General features: G+C 36.6%; 1 protein-coding gene across 2 annotated transcripts in view; it reads left to right on the top strand.

The window, feature by feature from the left end:
* Nucleotides 1-12468, top strand: part of LOC127813004 (serine/threonine-protein kinase BLUS1-like) — a 56179-nt gene extending 43711 nt beyond the window's left edge. Inside the window, exons 12-23 of one of the 2 annotated variants that reach the window (XM_052353652.1) lie at nucleotides 8558-8839; nucleotides 9182-9318; nucleotides 9495-9589; nucleotides 9659-9697; nucleotides 9782-9841; nucleotides 10212-10313; nucleotides 10433-10484; nucleotides 10608-10663; nucleotides 11386-11450; nucleotides 11560-11611; nucleotides 11828-11952; nucleotides 12087-12468. In XM_052353652.1, coding sequence (XP_052209612.1) covers nucleotides 8558-8839; nucleotides 9182-9318; nucleotides 9495-9589; nucleotides 9659-9697; nucleotides 9782-9841; nucleotides 10212-10313; nucleotides 10433-10484; nucleotides 10608-10663; nucleotides 11386-11450; nucleotides 11560-11611; nucleotides 11828-11896 — 1009 coding nt within the window. In that variant the 3' untranslated portion in view covers nucleotides 11897-11952; nucleotides 12087-12468. Of the gene's footprint in view, nucleotides 1-8557; nucleotides 8840-9181; nucleotides 9319-9494; nucleotides 9590-9658; nucleotides 9698-9781; nucleotides 9842-10211; nucleotides 10314-10432; nucleotides 10519-10607; nucleotides 10664-11385; nucleotides 11451-11559; nucleotides 11612-11827; nucleotides 11953-12086 lie in introns of those variants that run through there. The other variant, XM_052353653.1, reaches the window with a different exon arrangement.
* Nucleotides 12469-17006: the final 4538 nt, after the last annotated feature.

Here is a 17006-nt window from a genome sequence, read left to right as displayed (position 1 = left end):
TTAGTCTTCCAAGGTCCTTAATTTCGAATTCCTTAGCAAGCTTTTGTTTTAGGCCTTCTTGTTCAACTTCATCATTACCTGTCACAACAATATCATCAACATAAACCAATAAAGCGATTACCTTATTTCCTGTATGTTTGATGAAGAGAGTGTGGTTCCCTCAGCTTTGATGGTACTCCATAGTATTCATTGCTATAGAAAATCACCCAAACCAGGCTCATGGGGACTGTTTGAGTCCATATAATGCCTTCTTCAACCTACACACCTGTCCTACTTTGTTTTATGAAAAACCTGGAAGTAATTCCATGAACACCTCTTCCTTTAAATCCCCATGTAAAAATGTATTTTTAACATCTAATTGTTGCAACTTCCACCCTAAATTAGTTGCTAATGATATGAGTACTCAAACAGTTGTTATCTTGGCTACTGGGGCAAATGTCTCAAGGTAATCAATCCCATAGGATTAAGTGTAGCCCTGGACAACTAACCTTGCCTTGTATCTTTCAAGTTTACCATTAGCTTTATAATTTAGATTGAAGATTCACCTACAACCCATAGGTCTAACTCCATTTGGTTGAGACATTAATTCCCACGTTTGGTTCTTGTGAAAAGCCTTCATCTCTTCTAACATGGCTTCCTTCCAATTTGGATCCTTTAGTGCCTTTTCCACTAATTTTGGAATAACAATAGAATGTAGGGATGTTAAGAAGCTTTTGTGGGTAGGAGAAAGACGATGATAGCAATTTCTAATTCCTTTTCGAATTGCTATTGGAAGGTCCAAATTAGTAAATTCTAGTTCTGGCTGGTTTGTATTTGTTTCTCCAGGTATGTGTTCTTTTGTGAAGCACAGAAATAGCTCGAAGATGCCGTTTTGGCGTTTCCGAACCGTTTCCAGTTTCGGAAATGTGAAAAACAGACCGAAAAGTTTTTCGGGCCGTTTGTGTAATTTTTGAAAAATTATGGGTTGTTTCAGAATTTTTAAAACTTGGTCGGAAACACATTTCCGACGAGTGCTGCCCATTAGAGGCACAAATCCCTACAAAAGCTCTGCCTCCTTCCTTTTTCACTCTCTTTTTCCTCCACCGATTTCTTCTAGCGCCATCGTCTGCTTCCAATCCTTCTTGGCCCTCCGTTGTCTGCTCCAGTGCTCCCTCGGTTCGAGTTCCTTTTTTTCTCGCCACCGGTCATTCCTTCTCGGCCCCTTCGCTTTCGGTGCCGGCTCATTCGTCAGCGATATCCAGTCCTTTGCTTTCGGTGCCGGCTCATTCGTCAGCGATATCCAGTCCTTTGCTTTCGGTGCCGGCTCATTCGTCAGCGATATCCAGTCCTTCTCAGCCCCTTCGCTTTCGGTGCCGGCTCATTCGTCAGCGATATCCAGTCCTTTGCTTTCGGTGCCGGCTCATTCGTCAGCGATATCCAGTCCTTTGCTTTCGGTGCCGGCTCATTCGTCAGCGATATCCAGTCCTTTGCTTTCGGTGCCGGCTCATTCGTCAGCGATATCCAATCCTTTGCTTTCGGTGCCGGCTCATTCGTCAGCGATATCCAGTCCTTCTCAGCCCCTTCGCTTTCGGTGCCGGCTCATTCGTCAGCGATATCCAGTCCTTCTCAGCCCTCTCACCACCTGCTCTCTCTCTATACCTTTCACCCAAAAGGTATCCCTCTGTGTGTGTTTTAATGTTTAGTTGTGTTGGAGAGTCCCAGCTTATGAGGAAGTCACGGGAGTTGAAGCAGATAAGAAGCCGATGCAACAGATGAAGATAGGTCTCTAGTCGATTAGGAAAAGAAGATAAGATGCAGAAAGATAAGTTCCTAAAAATTAGGAAAAATAATAGGAGTAGATAGAAGCAGAGATAATAGTTTTCTTATCTTATTGTATTCTAAAATTCTGTTGTATATTAGCTCCTAACTTCTAGGATTAGATAACATAGAAACTTGTATAAGTAGGGGTCCTATCTATTGAATCAGATTATCGAGTTCATTCATCAAAGACTCGACTTGAATTTTGAGTTCCCTACTCTAGGGGTTGAATCTGTTCAAGTTGTTTATGCTCACATCAATAGAAGGATTAAAACTTAGAAATGACATCCTGCTTTTTGTTGCCCCTAAGTGATGATCACCCTCTAAGATCACAATGATGTATATATCAATAAGCATGGTTCAGAAAAACTTGGAAAAAAATAATCAAGGAAGAATCAATAAAACGAGCAGCCTAAATGTGGCAAGGAAATAGCAGCTATTCAACTATGGATACAACCCTTAAATGTTGTAGACAAAGGCATCATTACTAATCACATTACCATCAGTTAGCAGTTCCAATTGATAAATAAACAGGACACCACAAGAAGCAATGGTTACAGAATTAAGATATGCCAAAAGAAATTAGCTGGTCTCCATGTCCATGCTTGCAAGGATTCATGAACATGAACCAAACTCAACTGCCTTTAAACTTAATTGATTAAAAATGGGAAGCAAATGCTAATTTATAACATGAACTTTTTAAATATTGTTGATGGTTATTTGAATGTATTGTAGATTTTATGTTTATGTTTGTTTGAATGCATTATGGGACTTATGTTTATTGTTTATGTTTGTTTGTATTATGTTTAAATAATTTTTTATAATCTTCTATATTAAAAATTATTTTTATAAAAAAAAATCCCTATATTTTTAAAATTTACCGTTTATCCCGCATTTTTGTTTCCAACTTTTTTGGGAAAATGTCGTTTCTCCGTTTCCTATCAGAAACGTCTCCCATGTCCGTTGCCATGCAACCTAGGTTTTCTTCCATGCTTGAATCTGGGGCTGCAATTGGTGTGGGCTGTGGACCATCGCTAGGCTGTCTTCTCTTGTACACATAGGGGGATCCTTTGTACCTGTCAAAAGAATGCAGCTGCTGGTTTGCTGGTTCAGGCTCCTTTGGATGAAATGAAGAGGCTGTTGACGGAGTGAACTGAGGAGAGGAAGGTTGGGATGGCTTCGAGAGGTGATGGACAGCATCGGTAGTTGTTTCTGGAAGGGAGAACAGGCTGTCCAGATTGGTTTCAGATTGATTATCCTCCCCCTTAGGTTGAGAGTCAAAGACTCAATGAAGGTAACATCTTTAGAAGCATAGATTTTTCGTGTAGTAGGGTTGTAACACTTATAGTCCTTTTGGGTTGGAGAATATCCGATGAACACACCTTTTTGCTCTAGGGTCTAGTTTGTCCCGATGAATCTTAGGTATGTGAACAAAGCATACACATCCAAAAACTTTGAGAGGCAAAGGAGAATGCAACTTTAGGTTCGAGTAAAAATCGGTTATACATTGGAATGTGTTAGAATGGGTAGGTGCTATGGCACACACCAAGAGGGGGGGTGAATTGGTTATTTTAAAAACTTAATTGATAGAACTTAAAAAATAAAACTTTTTGATACAGATTGAGGTTTTAAGAGTTTTAAAGCGTAAACCATAAAAATGACAAATGAACAAAGACAAATATGAGAACCGAGTGAGGAATAATGAAATGCTTGGAAAAATAAATGTATCAAAGAACACAAGCATAAGAAAACACAAGGATTTATAGTGGTTCGGCTTAACCAAGCCTAATCCACTACCTTAGCTCCTCACTAAGGATTTTTCAAACCATCCACTAAAACCCCCTACTTAAACCAAGTAGGTCCTCTAGTCCAAGACTAGGAATTACAATCTCTTGCTTGTACAAGCAAGCCCTCTAGCACCTAGCTAGGAATTATAGCCACTTGCTTTAACGAGCAAGTCTTCTAGCACAAAGCTAGGAAAATAAGAGTGATACAAATGTAAACGAGATGCTAAGAGTTGGCACTCTTAGTTACAAGTTCTCTCACAATAAAAACAAGGCTTGAATGAATTAATACAAGTTAAAATCAAAGCCTTGAAGAGAAAAAATTGAAGCACAATCACTGTAAATACAAACGAGAGTAACAGTAAGCTCAAATTAATTCATTCCCGTCCATTTGCCTTTTCTTGATCATCCATGACTTGTATTTATAAACTTCTCACAAGATTGAAGAGAAATGTAGCCGTTTGTGACCGTTGGAGTTTGAAAAACTAGCCGTTTGAAGCTTTCTGCAAAAGATATAGTCGACAGAAGAAAAAGCTTAGTCGACTATTTTTTACAAATAAAACAAGACATAGTCAACAGATAAAAACGCATAGTCGACTATCTTATAACACAAATTTTTCATAGTCGACAGACACAAAAGCATAATCGACAGATGATAAAATATGAAGAGAATTTTGAATTTAAAGAACAAAAATGGTCGACAGATGAAAAGCCATAGTCGACTATCCTTACTTGATAGTCGACAGATGCAAAAATAGTTGACAGATGCAAGATATAGTCGACAGACTGAATAAGTATAGTCGACTATCCTTATGCATAGTTGACAGATTGAAGCACACAGTCGACAGATGAGGGAGATTTTCAACAGAATGAATTTTGAAAACATTACAACATATGTCCTCATTTTGTTTAATTTATATTTTACCTTCCATTTACTTTAATACATAAATGTAAATAAGAAAGTATCCCCCATTTGGATTCAATAAAAATATCAAAAAAATCAAAATCCATAAGAATAAAAAAGTAGAATTTGGATTTTAGTAGGAACTTAGGATTTTGCGATTTTACCACCTCCAAGATATACACTTTCTATTTCTTGAAAAATTCGTTAAAAATCATTTTATCACTAATGAATGTTAGCTATTGAATTACTGAGAGTTAGTTTTCTAAAAATGAAACATTTTCATATATGTCTTCTTATAAGGTGCTAGTCTTCCAGACTTAGAAAAAATATTGAAATGTTATCAAAACGAGTTTCAAGACATGATGCATGAACTAAAGGATTTTTCATACGATTAAGTTTCAAGCCAAAACCTTTTATGCACGTTTCAAAATATGAAAGCTTATTTTGAGTATGAGATTAACATAAATGATTTTCCATACTTAAGATTGGATTTTCATTAAACACATTTATGTTCAAGTTGGTCTTTTGCCTTAAAACAATTTTAGCTCTATGTTGACCAACGACTTCAAAACTAATTTGAAAAACATTTTAAGAGATTCTTTTAAGACTAAATATTTGACTTTGCAAATCTCCAACTAATATAGAAAATCATAAATCTTTTTGGTTTTCATTTTAACAAAGCACTTGAAATTGATTTTTGTTGAAAACCATAGACTTGACTCATGACTTAGGGATAAAACAAGGTATTGTTTTTCATCATCAAAACTAAACACAAGGGTAGAACATCAGAATGTACTTTGATTATTAAGAACATGGGACCCTATTAATTACATAAACGGCTGTCAAAACAGCCTTCCCTCATAGATATTTAGGAACATTGTGATAATGAAGAAGGGCTCGAGTGACGTTAAGGAGATGTCTCATCTTCCTTTTAGCCACTCAATTTTGTTGTGGAGTGTCTATGCATGAAGATTCATGGACTATCCCCGCATTTTGGAAAAAATGATGTAACTGAGCATTGAAATAATCCTTTGCATTATATGTCCTAAATTTTTTAATTGGAGTTCCAAATTGAGTGCGGATCATTTTGTAAAAATATGGTAGAACAGTCTCAATGCTAGTCTTATCTTTTAAAAGAAAAATCCAACACATTCGGGATCAATCATCTATAAAAGAAACAAACCACTTTGCTCCTGAATAGTTTGGTATTTTTTAAGGACCCCAAACATCTGAATGAATTAAAGAAAATGGCTTTGATGAAAGTTTATTGCTAATGGGATAAGAAGATCTATGATATTTTTCCATAACACACACATCACATTGAAAGTTGTTAGAATCAAGAGTTTTAAATAAAGTAGGGAACATTCCCTTCAATAGACTAAAAGGAGGATGACCTAGACGGAGATGGTGAAGCCAAATTGTAGCTCGATTAGATGCTGAATTTTGGGTTGAGTAGGCTGCCTGCAGGTTGTCTTCTTTAGGCAAAGAACTCCTCCTTTGTAGGATGTACAGCCCGTGTTGCTCTTTAGCCACACCAATCGTACTCCCTGTGTTCATGGCCTGAAATTTACACCCATATTGAGAGAAAACAACATTGCAATTGAGATATTTTGTGAGTTGTTTTATGGAGATAAGGCTTAGGGTTAAATCTAGTACATAGAGTACCTGATTTATTGATAAATATGGGTCAAAAATCACTTTGCCTATTCCTTTAATGGGAATGGAGGTCCCATTCGCATTAGTGATTCGTTTGATTGTTTCGAAAGGCTCATAGGTCTCAAAAACATGGAAATTGGGTGTCATATGGTCAGTAGCTCTTGAATCCAAGATCCATGTGTTATTCCTATCAGTATTGGAGGCAAAAAAAGGAGTAAAATACACTTGTTTACCTTGCTGTGCAATAAAGCAGGATGCACCTCCATCTTGGATGGTCTTTAGGAACTCCTTCAACTTGTTTATCTCCTCTTTATTGAGCTGGTTGAAATCTACTCCAGAACTAGTTATTTCTTCCTTTTTCTGATTCTCTCTCTTGCTTCTTGTTTGAAAGATAGCTTTGTGAATAGTTTAGTGGATTACCTTGAGTCCTCATATTTTGAAACCCACCAATTCAGTTGAGAACTGCCTCCTTCCCATGTAACTTGAAGCATGTCTCTCTGGTGTGTTGGGGCTTGCTGCAGTAAATGCACCATTGTCCTTCACGTCTGGAAGCCTTGGTTCGGGCTGCTAGTGGTTTCCATGTTTTTCCTCCTAAACCGTAGTATTGGATAGGAGTGTTGACCCTTCCATGTTAGATCCACTAGGCATAGCACCTCTCCTATTTTCTTTACTCCTTACAATAGCAAATAACTCATTTAAATTAGGCAGATTATCTTTATCAAGAACTTGTATACGAACTTGATCAAACTCGGGATTTAGGCTTGCTAGGAACTCCTCTATCTGGTCTCTTTCAAGGATTCGGTTGAGGGTGGAAATGTCTTCTTTGCATACCATCTTAATAGCTTGATATTGGTCAAGGTCCAACCATAGGCCTTTCATCAGATTGTAATACTCTGTGACCGACAATTGACCTTGTTTTGTAGCATTAATCTTTATTTTAACATCAAAGATCACTGAGGCATCTTTGACCTTTGAGTAAGTTTGCTGAAGAGTCTCCCAAATCTCTCGGGCAGTGCTGAGGAACATAAAGTTCCAGCTGATTTCAGGCTACATCGCACTCCACAACCATGACATGATGTGTGAATCTTTGACATCCCAAGCGTTAAAGATGGGATCTTCTTTTGCTGGGGAATTGTCGGTGAGATGATTGCCTTTCTCTCGTCCTTTGAGTAGAGTCTTGATCAACTGAGACCATTGAAGGAAATTTCAACCATCCAATCAATAGGACTGATGAATTGCTGGTAAGTCACCAAGAAAGGAGGACTAATCCACTGAAATTCCGTCCCCGGTGGTGATGGTTAGAGTTGAGGAGTGATTGACCGAGGTTTCTGACATGGCTTCCAAGGAGAAACGACACAAACGACACAAGAATTTAGACACCAAGGATGGGCTAAACAAATGTCAAAGGTCAAATCTGGAGTAGCTAGAGGTGAAAGGGTGGCGGATGCGCCGACACGTGAGGTCAGAGGCGAGCTGGACTACGGTGCGTGGGGGCGCGTGAGGGCTCCGTCGGTGGCGCGTCTTTGGTGGTTGGCTGATTTGATGATGACGAACCCAATGGTAGTGGTGGTGCAGGTAGACGGTGGCCGGATAGTAGTATTCTGACTTGGACAAAAGCGGTGATGAGAGAGAGAAAAAAAAAAGGGTTTTTAGGGTTCTTCTCACTGGTGCAATGAAGGCACTCGAACAAAGCAGTGAAGGCCCTAGGGTTTACTGTATCAGCCTATTAACGAGGCTTTGATACCATGTAGAAAAAGGAGAAAGAGAAGCGGTAATTCCCATATAATTTTATTGATATGAGCAAAAATATTTATACAAAAGATACCCTAAGAATTCTCCTAGATTACATCCCTATTATCTAGATTTTCTTATTTCTAGGACTAGATTACAACACTATTTAAATGTACAACAAAGAGATAAAAGTGATAAAACAAAAAGATAAAACAAATAAATAAAAGGCTAAATTCTAATTATCTCCAAGTCTTCTTGTCTTGAAAGACTCCTTAGCTTGAAAGACTTCTTTATTCTTATCCATATTCTTTAACACTAACTTATACTAGATCCCAAATAATTTGACTCGACTTCATATTTTTGTTGACCTACTCAATCTGTAAACTGTAAATTTCTATTGAGCACCTATTTGATTTTGTTACTCTTCAATTTATACTTGGTACAATTTTATTTCTGCAAATCCTTTTCTTCTTGTTTTTCAATATTCTCCATGCTAGTTCTTTTTGCTGGTATCTTTTGATTCTTGGTTTATGATTTTACTGAATTATAGTGGTTTAAACTTGATCTTAATTTGCTTGTTGCTGGTAGATGTGCTGGATTTTTGTTGTTTATTTGCTCTTTGGTTTTACCCATATTAAACTTGGTTTCAATTGACTTTTATCTTTGTAACTTACTGTTGTGTCAGTGAAAAAACAAGTAGTGATGGATTTTCCCTAGCTGAGGGCTCAAACAATAAGGGAAAAGTGCCAGAAAGTAATTTAGGAGAGTCTGATTTTCAAGGGAAAATTGGTCTGGAGAAAAATGGCTCAAGAACTGAGCTGTCACCATTAACCTTGGAGGAGGACGGAGCAGTACAAGCCAAGACTAAAACTGCAACTGGAAAAAGTCGCCAAACCCAGAGTGGGCCACTCACACCTGGCATTGTGTTAAGTCATTCAATGTCAGAAAAGGGGCGTTTCTTTGAAAGGTTATCATCCAAGTTCATTACTTGTTTTATCTGTCCATGCATGTTGCAATTGTTTGAAATTTTGCTGGGAGAAATGTTCTTCAAACTTATGCAAGTTGAGATGAACTTTTCCCTTTCATGCTTAATTTCTAAATAGGTTAAGAAATGCTATCCTGGCTGTTATTCTGATGTTCTGATGCAAAGATCAGTTCATTAATATAAATCATTTATTTATCAGATCCAAGTAATGTTGGTCCGGAAATAATTTCATTACTTGAAACTGCAGTAGCTTTATCAATTGATTGTTTTATGCTTCAGCCTCCATTAAATTATCAGTAAGGGCAACGTTTTATTTTTTATCAGGTGTGAAAATGAAAGCCAATCATTAACAGAACGACCCCTACGTGAGGTGCGAAAAGCACCCAGTTTTAGTGGTCCATTGATGCTTCCTAACCGAGCTTCAGCAAACAGTTTATCAGCTCCCATAAAATCTTCAGGAGGTAAAAAAAACTGGTCTGATTTGAAATGAAGACATACAACCACCTCTCTTCCACTATTATTTTGACAGTTCAAGTGGTATTGCTTGTGGAGAGCATTTGTTTTCTGCAATGTGTTTCCTGAAAGCTTTTAATCTGTTAAGAAGTGTGTATTTATACTTTTTGTTTTTCATCAATAGGGTTCAGGGATTCACTGGATGACAAGTCAAAGGCTAATCTGGTGCAAATAAAAGGCCGGTTTTCTGTAACTTCAGAAAATGTTGATCTTGTAAAGGTGCAGACCTGTTCTTTTGATACTTTTGGTTTATAAATGACCTTGGCTAACCTAACTTTGTCTTTATAGGATATTCCATTATGTACAGTTCCTCGACGAACTTCACAGGTGAGTGACTGATGTTGAATTGATTTTCTAAAATTACTCATTATGGATGTCTAGCTCCTGATTTTGGATTCCTGTGATTTCTAGGGTTCACCACTAAGGAAATCTGCTAGTGTTGGAGACTGGATAGTAGAGTCCAAACAAGTGGTTTGTTGACTGATCTCACATTTCTTGAATGATTCATTTTAGTCCAGCTAAAATCTGTAATTTTGATCAGTGAACCAACTTTGTCTTCTTAATTTGTATTAGTTCCTGAAAATTATATGATGTTGCTGGCAGAATAGAAAATATATGTTCAATGAATTATCATTTCATGGACATTGCACAGGCATGGTAACACGTGTATGTCATTAGAGAGAGACATGGAAGGATTTTTTGTATATAAATAGAAGGAAGTGGCATGGCTTTTTTCTCTTTCCAAGTACTTAGCCATAGTTCTTTAACTCAGTTACTATTAATGGAGGATATTGTTTAATGTCCCCAGTACCAATGAAGAGCTATAATATTTCTTTTTCAGCCTGTAGGTCTATCGCCCAAAGAAATGAGCAACAGTAACATACCTGCATCAATTCTCATGCCTCATCTTCAGAACCTTTTTCAGCAGACGTCAATTCAACAGGTCAGGCAGGATTGTTTGCAATTTATTATATATTCTGAAATGTGATTTTGAAGTAATCTCAAAACTCTTAAATTTTAGAACTGTTGACTTTCTTACTGTAGTTTCTATTGTAATACCAGGATCTCATTATGAACTTGTTGAATAGCTTACAACCAAGTGAGGTACCAGAGGGTAAGGAGAAGATTTGACCCAACTTGTTTTTAATGTGTGTACATAGTCAAAGAGTTTCTTAACAAGTAATATTGTTCCATACCTTTTTTTTCCTCATGAGTAAATTATCCTGCTGTTTGTCAGCTTCTCAAAATGGAAAGTTACCCCCATTACCTCGCAGTTCAGAAAACAATGGGAGTGTAAGTACACTTTCCTTGATGAACTTTGGTCTTAAGTTGAGTTCAGTGCTAAAACTTTGTTCTTTGGAAGAATTTTTCATCATATGCCATCTTGTTTCTCTACTTATATGCATAATTGTTAATCCTTTATTAACTCTCTGGTCAAATGTGGAGTTACCATGCCATTTTTTCCCTTGAGATTGGAGGAAAAGAGAATAGGGTCATCTATATATTTAGGTCTCAGTGTTGGTGGTAATTCCTCAGGTCCATGGTTCTTAAAATTTTGGTGGTCAATTTCTAAACTATTCATGTGCTGTCTCTTGTAATTGGTACATGTTTGATGAAACAGCTACCCGTGTTCTTTTATATTTTCTGATACATCATTGCATACCATGCTTAATTTATTTTGTCTTTTATGTCATCTCCTCATAGTATATGCCATCTGATATTGTTTATGGTTTTTCCTTCCTCTACTGTGATTCTTACAAAGTTCTGCCCTTACAGTGAAATGAGAAATTTATCGTAGAAATGTTAATTTTATTGGTTGACTTAAGATTTTCCCATTTCCATTATCGTGTGTGTATGTTTCACCCAGATGGGCAGATATTCTTACTTTATGGTTCATTATCAATTCTAAACAAACCTGTTATCTTAATCGGCCTTCATAATTATCTTTTATGTTGCTGGTTGGACTGAAATGCCATGAATAATCTTAGATGTTTCTTCTTGTTATTTCTTGACAGGTTGAATCAGCAGCTTCTGAAAGGGAGCGTTTATTGCTTATCAAGATCTCTGAGCTTCAAGCGAGGTTAGCATACAGAAGTTACAAACAACAGTGAAGCATTTGTGTTGAATCCTGTTGTAACTTTAAATGGAAGCTTACTCAATGCCCTCTCTCCTCTGTCTCCTCATTGCAGGATGCTTAACTTGACTGACGAGTTGACTACTGAAAAACTGAAATACATACAAGTGAGTCCTTGTGACTGCTTACTGCTTAATAATCTGCAGTATGTGGTAATGGTTGCTTATTTTTGAGCTTGGTTATCAATTTAGGACATCTCTCAATACAACATTACAATCTCGACTTGGTTTTAATAAGTAATCACGCAGATTATTAATATCTTTGATAATGAATGTATCAAGATGCCTGGTAATAGTAACCATAACTTGCCTGCCTGCTTTTAGTTGCAACAACGGCTAAATACTGCGTGTGGCCGGGAGGAGGATGGAGACGGAAGAGAAGGGGATACTTGAATTTTGGGAAGCAAAAATTGATTGAAGTGTAAAGTGACGCCGCCATGTATATCCAGGTTAGCAATGCAGGTTTTCCTTGGCCAGAAGTTATGTTTGCGCACATTTGCTGTATCATGCAGCCCTTTGGCATTCTTCTTTCTTTCCCACATTTCTAATTTATCTCGTCATCGTGTTGCTGATTGCAAAACAGAGTGGTGGACCAGCATTCGGGTTTGTAGAATTGTGCCTTTCTTGGACTAATGCTGAATAAGCTTGCTATCGAAGGTTCCAGCCCCAGCCCCACTGCAGTGACAAATAAGCAAAATAATTGGCAGAGTAAAGATCACCATTTCTCTTTTGTTTTGTTTTCAGTATGAATCCCAAAGGAGATGCCCACTGTGCAGAGTCGATGTAGTTACCTCCTTAGTTAGCCGTCCGCCGTGAAAAAGAAGGAAGAATAGGGTTGGTGGACAAGGGGTTTTAATTTGTTTCGACACAAACCCATATATATATATATATATTGTGTTTAGCCATGACATTAAACTGTTATTTCGTTAATAGGTAATAAGCGTTTGAGCTTGGTTTTGTTGCTATTCATCTCTCTCTCTCTCTCTCTCTCTCTCTCTCTCTCTCTCACACACACACACACACACACACACATTGCATCTCTATTGTGGGGTGATTTCATTTTCACCTTTTGGGAACTACTAGTGTTGCGTAAGGAGTGAAGACATTGGGCTGGGAATTACTCACCAAAATTTATTACTATCTAGGGTTTGACAAAATTTGTGGTGGTTAAAGGGTTGAATTTAGACAAATAACTTAAAATGTGAAGAAGAAATTATAAGCTAAGGGGAAGGCAAAAAGCATAGGGCATTGTGGAATGTTGAGTCAACAGTGCTAAACATAGGGCAATATCTCAGTGCTCACGGTCACGGGTACTATTATTTTTGCATTATTATATAAATGGGAAAGGAAACAAACACACGGCATATATAAAGAACATTTTTAGAAGACAACCAAAGTAGAACGCATCACAGCACCACACTCAAGCAATGGTTCTTGTTGTCGCTTAGAAAAACAAACCTCATAAAATAAAATGGCATTTTTATTAACATATTTAATTATTTTTTTCTTTTAAACAAAATACATAAGAAAAGAATATTTTATTTAACACAATTTATAAAAAGACAAATCAAGACGTCGACATTGTCTTTCTCAAATGAAAAATATTATTCGTACTTCTTAAATTACACTTTGAGCTACACAATATAATTACAACAATAACACAATAACATATCCAGCCTTTATCTCATTATGTGGGGTCGGCTACATGAATTCTAGACTTTCATGTATTTCTGTCTTTTGTCATATCCTCATTTAGATCCATATATTTTATATCAAATTTTAATGTCTATCCCAAAGTCTTTTTGGGTCTACCTCTACCTCTTTTTGTGACTAATTGTTCCATTTCATCAACTCTCCTCATAGGAGCGTCTCTTAGTCTCATTCTCACATGACCAAACCATCTTAGTCTAGTCTCTCTCATCTTCTCCTCGATTGGCACTACTCCTACCTTATTACGAATAACTTCATTTCTAATTTTATCCTTTCTTGTATGTCCGCATATCCATCTTAACATCCTCATCTCGGCTACACTCGACTTTTGCTCATGTTGGTATTTGACTGCCCAACATTCTGAGCCATACAGCAAGACTGGTCTTATAGTTGTCCTATAAAATTTTCCTTTCAATTTTAATAGGATTTTACCATCACATAATACCCCTGATGCATTTCTCCATTTTAGCTAACCTGCCTTAATTCTATGTGCGACATCCTCGTGGATTTCTCCATCTTTTTGAATCACTGATCCCAAATATCGAAAATAGTCTTTTCTTTGTAAGATTTGGTCTTCTAATTTTATTATAACATCATCCACTCTTGCATTTTTACTAAATTTACATTCCATATATTCTATTTTCTTTCTATTTAATTTAAATCCCTTAGATTCTAAATTGTTTCTCCACAACTCAAGCTTAGTGTTCACTCCTTCTTTTGTTTCATCCACCAACACTATGTCGTCTGCAAATAGCATACACCATGGCACATCTGTCTGAATATCTTTAGTGAGTTCATCTATTACTAGGGCAAATAAGTATGGACTTAGTGCAGAACCTTGATGCAGTCCTATTGTAGTTGTAAATGATTCAGTATCCCCTCCACATGTTCTGACCCTTGTCTCTACACCATGATACATGTCCTTAAGGGCTTGTATATAGGCTATTTTGACTCCTTTCTTCTCTAAAACCCTCCATAATACTTCTCTAGGAACCCTATCATAGGCCTTTTCTAGATCTATAAACACCATATGTAGATCCTTCTGATGATCTCGATACCTTCCCATTAGACGCCTCAGTAAATATATAGCTTCCATTGTTGACCTACCAGGCATGAAACTAAACTGATTTTCTGACACTTTTGTTTTCTTTCTGAGCCTCTGCTCTATTACTCTCTCCCAGAGTTTCATGGTATGACTCATTAACTTAATTCCTCTATAATTTTCACAATTTTGAACATCTCCTTTGTTCTTGTATATAGGAACCAAAATACTCCTCCTCCACTCATCTGGCATCTTTTTTGATTTAAGGATGACGTTAAATAGTTGCGTTAGCCAGGAGATGCCCTCTTCTACCATGCATTTCCATGCTTCTATTAGTATATTATCTGGTCTCACTGCTTTATGATTTTTCATCTTTTTTAATGCTTGCCTTATTTCATTTGAACTTATGCGTCGATAGAATGTGTAGCTCACATTCCCTTCGGAGTTACTAAGATGTCCCAACCTAACTCTTGTGTCACCACCATCATTGAATAATTTTGTGAAATACTCCTTCCATCTCTCCTTAATCGCTCCCTCATTTACTAAAACATTTTGATTGTCATCTTTTATGCATTTCACTTGATTTAAATCCCGTGTTTTTCTTTCTCTTGCTTTAGCTAATTTATATATATCCCTTTCTTCATCTTTTGTATCAAGTCGTTTATATAGATTCTCATATACTTTTGACCTTGCTTCATTAACAGCTCTTTTTGCTGCCTTTTTTGCTTTTTTATAATTTTTTTGATTTTCTTCATTGTTGCATTGATATACCGCCTTATAACAAGTTTTCTTATTTTTAATTTTCAATTGTACTTCTTTATTCCACCACCAAGACTCCTTAAGGTTAAGGGCTCTACCATTTGTCTCTCCAAGGACTACCTTTGTCGTGCTTCTCAGAGTATTAGCCATTTCTTTCCACATTTGGTTTGTCTGTCTTTCTCCATTCCATTCCCTTCTACCCCTTAATTTTTTTTTGAAGATTAGTTGTTTCTCCCCTTTTAAATTCCACCATCTAATTCTTGGATTTTGTTTTATGTGATTTTTTCTCTTCCAATTTCTTACTTGGACGTCAAGTACTAGAAGTCTATGTTGAGTAGTCAAACACTCTCCCGGTATCACCTTACAATCCCTACAACATAACCGATCCTCTTGTCTCATGAGGAAGTAATCTATTTGGGTGCTTGAGGTGATATTTTTATATGTGATTAAGTGTTCGTCCCGTTTTTTAAACCTAGTATTGGTTATAATGAGCCCATATGTCATAGCAAAATCTAGGATAGATTTACCCTCATTATTAATTTCCCCGAATCCATACCTTCCATGTACCTCGCTATATCCATTTCCGTCTCTACCCACGTGCCCATTTAAGTCACCTCCTATAATCACTTTCTCTCCTCTTGGTATCATTTGTATGAGTCCCTCTAGGTCCTCCCAGAATTTTGCTTTTATCTCATCACTTAACCCCGCTTGTGGTGCATATGTACTAAAGATATTCATAGTCGTTCTTCCTAGACTAATTTTCACCATAATAATCCTATCCCCTATTCTCTTTACATCCACTACCTCATCTATTAAGCTTTTATCCATAATAATCTCCACTCCATTTTTCGCTCGATCAGTTCCTGTGTACCATATTTTATATCCAGTTTCTGATAAAGTTTTTGCTTTTTTCCCTACCCATCTCGTCTCTTGAAGGCACATAATATTAATTTTTCTCCTAATCATCACATCCACCACTTCCATAGCTTTGCCTGTTAATGTTCCATGATCCAATCCTTAATCTGTGATTTTGTTTTTGGCCTTGACTTTGGATTTGATTTTGTTTTTGGCCTTGACTTTGAATTTGATTTTGTTTTTGATTTTGATTTTGGTTTTGATTTTGATTTTGGACTAGCTTCTTTACCCATATTCGTCCAAGCAAATACGAGAACCCTTGCTCATTTATCACTACATCCGGGCGCCGATGCAGCGGCTCTAGCTCACTTGTCACTACACAGGGGCAGTATAGCGCGTCGCTATGAAGGGTTATGCCCATGCCCAAATGATTTTTCATAATTTATCTAGAGTTCATGTTTTGGTTCCGACTAAGTTTTACGTTGGCTGTCGGCTACCTAACACAACCCTCCTCCTTTATCCGGACTTGGGACCGGCAGTGGATAATATCCCCAGGCGGAGTTGAGCTACACAATATAATTAAAAGGACAAAAATATTCTTTATCCAAGACGGTAAAATAATGAGGTGCATGACTAAAATATTTTTTACTCAAGACATTGAGCGCGAGAGGTATCCTAGTCCTTTTTACACGTGTATATAACTCAAAGCCTATGTAGCTCAAATTATAACTTTTAATGTACAAGTAGCATTTAATGTACAAGTAGCATGATGCTTCTAAATTGACTCACTTTTTATTATAGTATCTATCTTTTATCTTTATTTAGCTGTAATTTTATTAGCCCATTAATTTATCCTAATCTCAAACTCAACTGGTTCTAACTGGACCTTTGTATTTATGAGTAGCAATATATTATTATATATATGGAATATGGATGAAATATCCATTTTAAGATCCCAATATATTATAAATCCTATTTTTAATATCCATAATTTCTTTTCTCATATTCATACTCCTCAAATAATGTATTTAATAATTTATTTTCATATTCATTGACTAACAAATATCTAATGAATATCTATTCACTAGATTATAAGACAACAGAAATGAAAAATGATATTTTTTAAAAATAAAAAAA

This window comes from Diospyros lotus, chromosome 11 (assembly GCF_014633365.1).
Source record: "Diospyros lotus cultivar Yz01 chromosome 11, ASM1463336v1, whole genome shotgun sequence".
NCBI classification, from domain to species: domain Eukaryota; kingdom Viridiplantae; phylum Streptophyta; class Magnoliopsida; order Ericales; family Ebenaceae; genus Diospyros; species Diospyros lotus.
The sequence above is the reverse complement of the archived record's forward strand: the minus strand, read 5'-3'. Positions and strand labels throughout refer to the sequence as shown.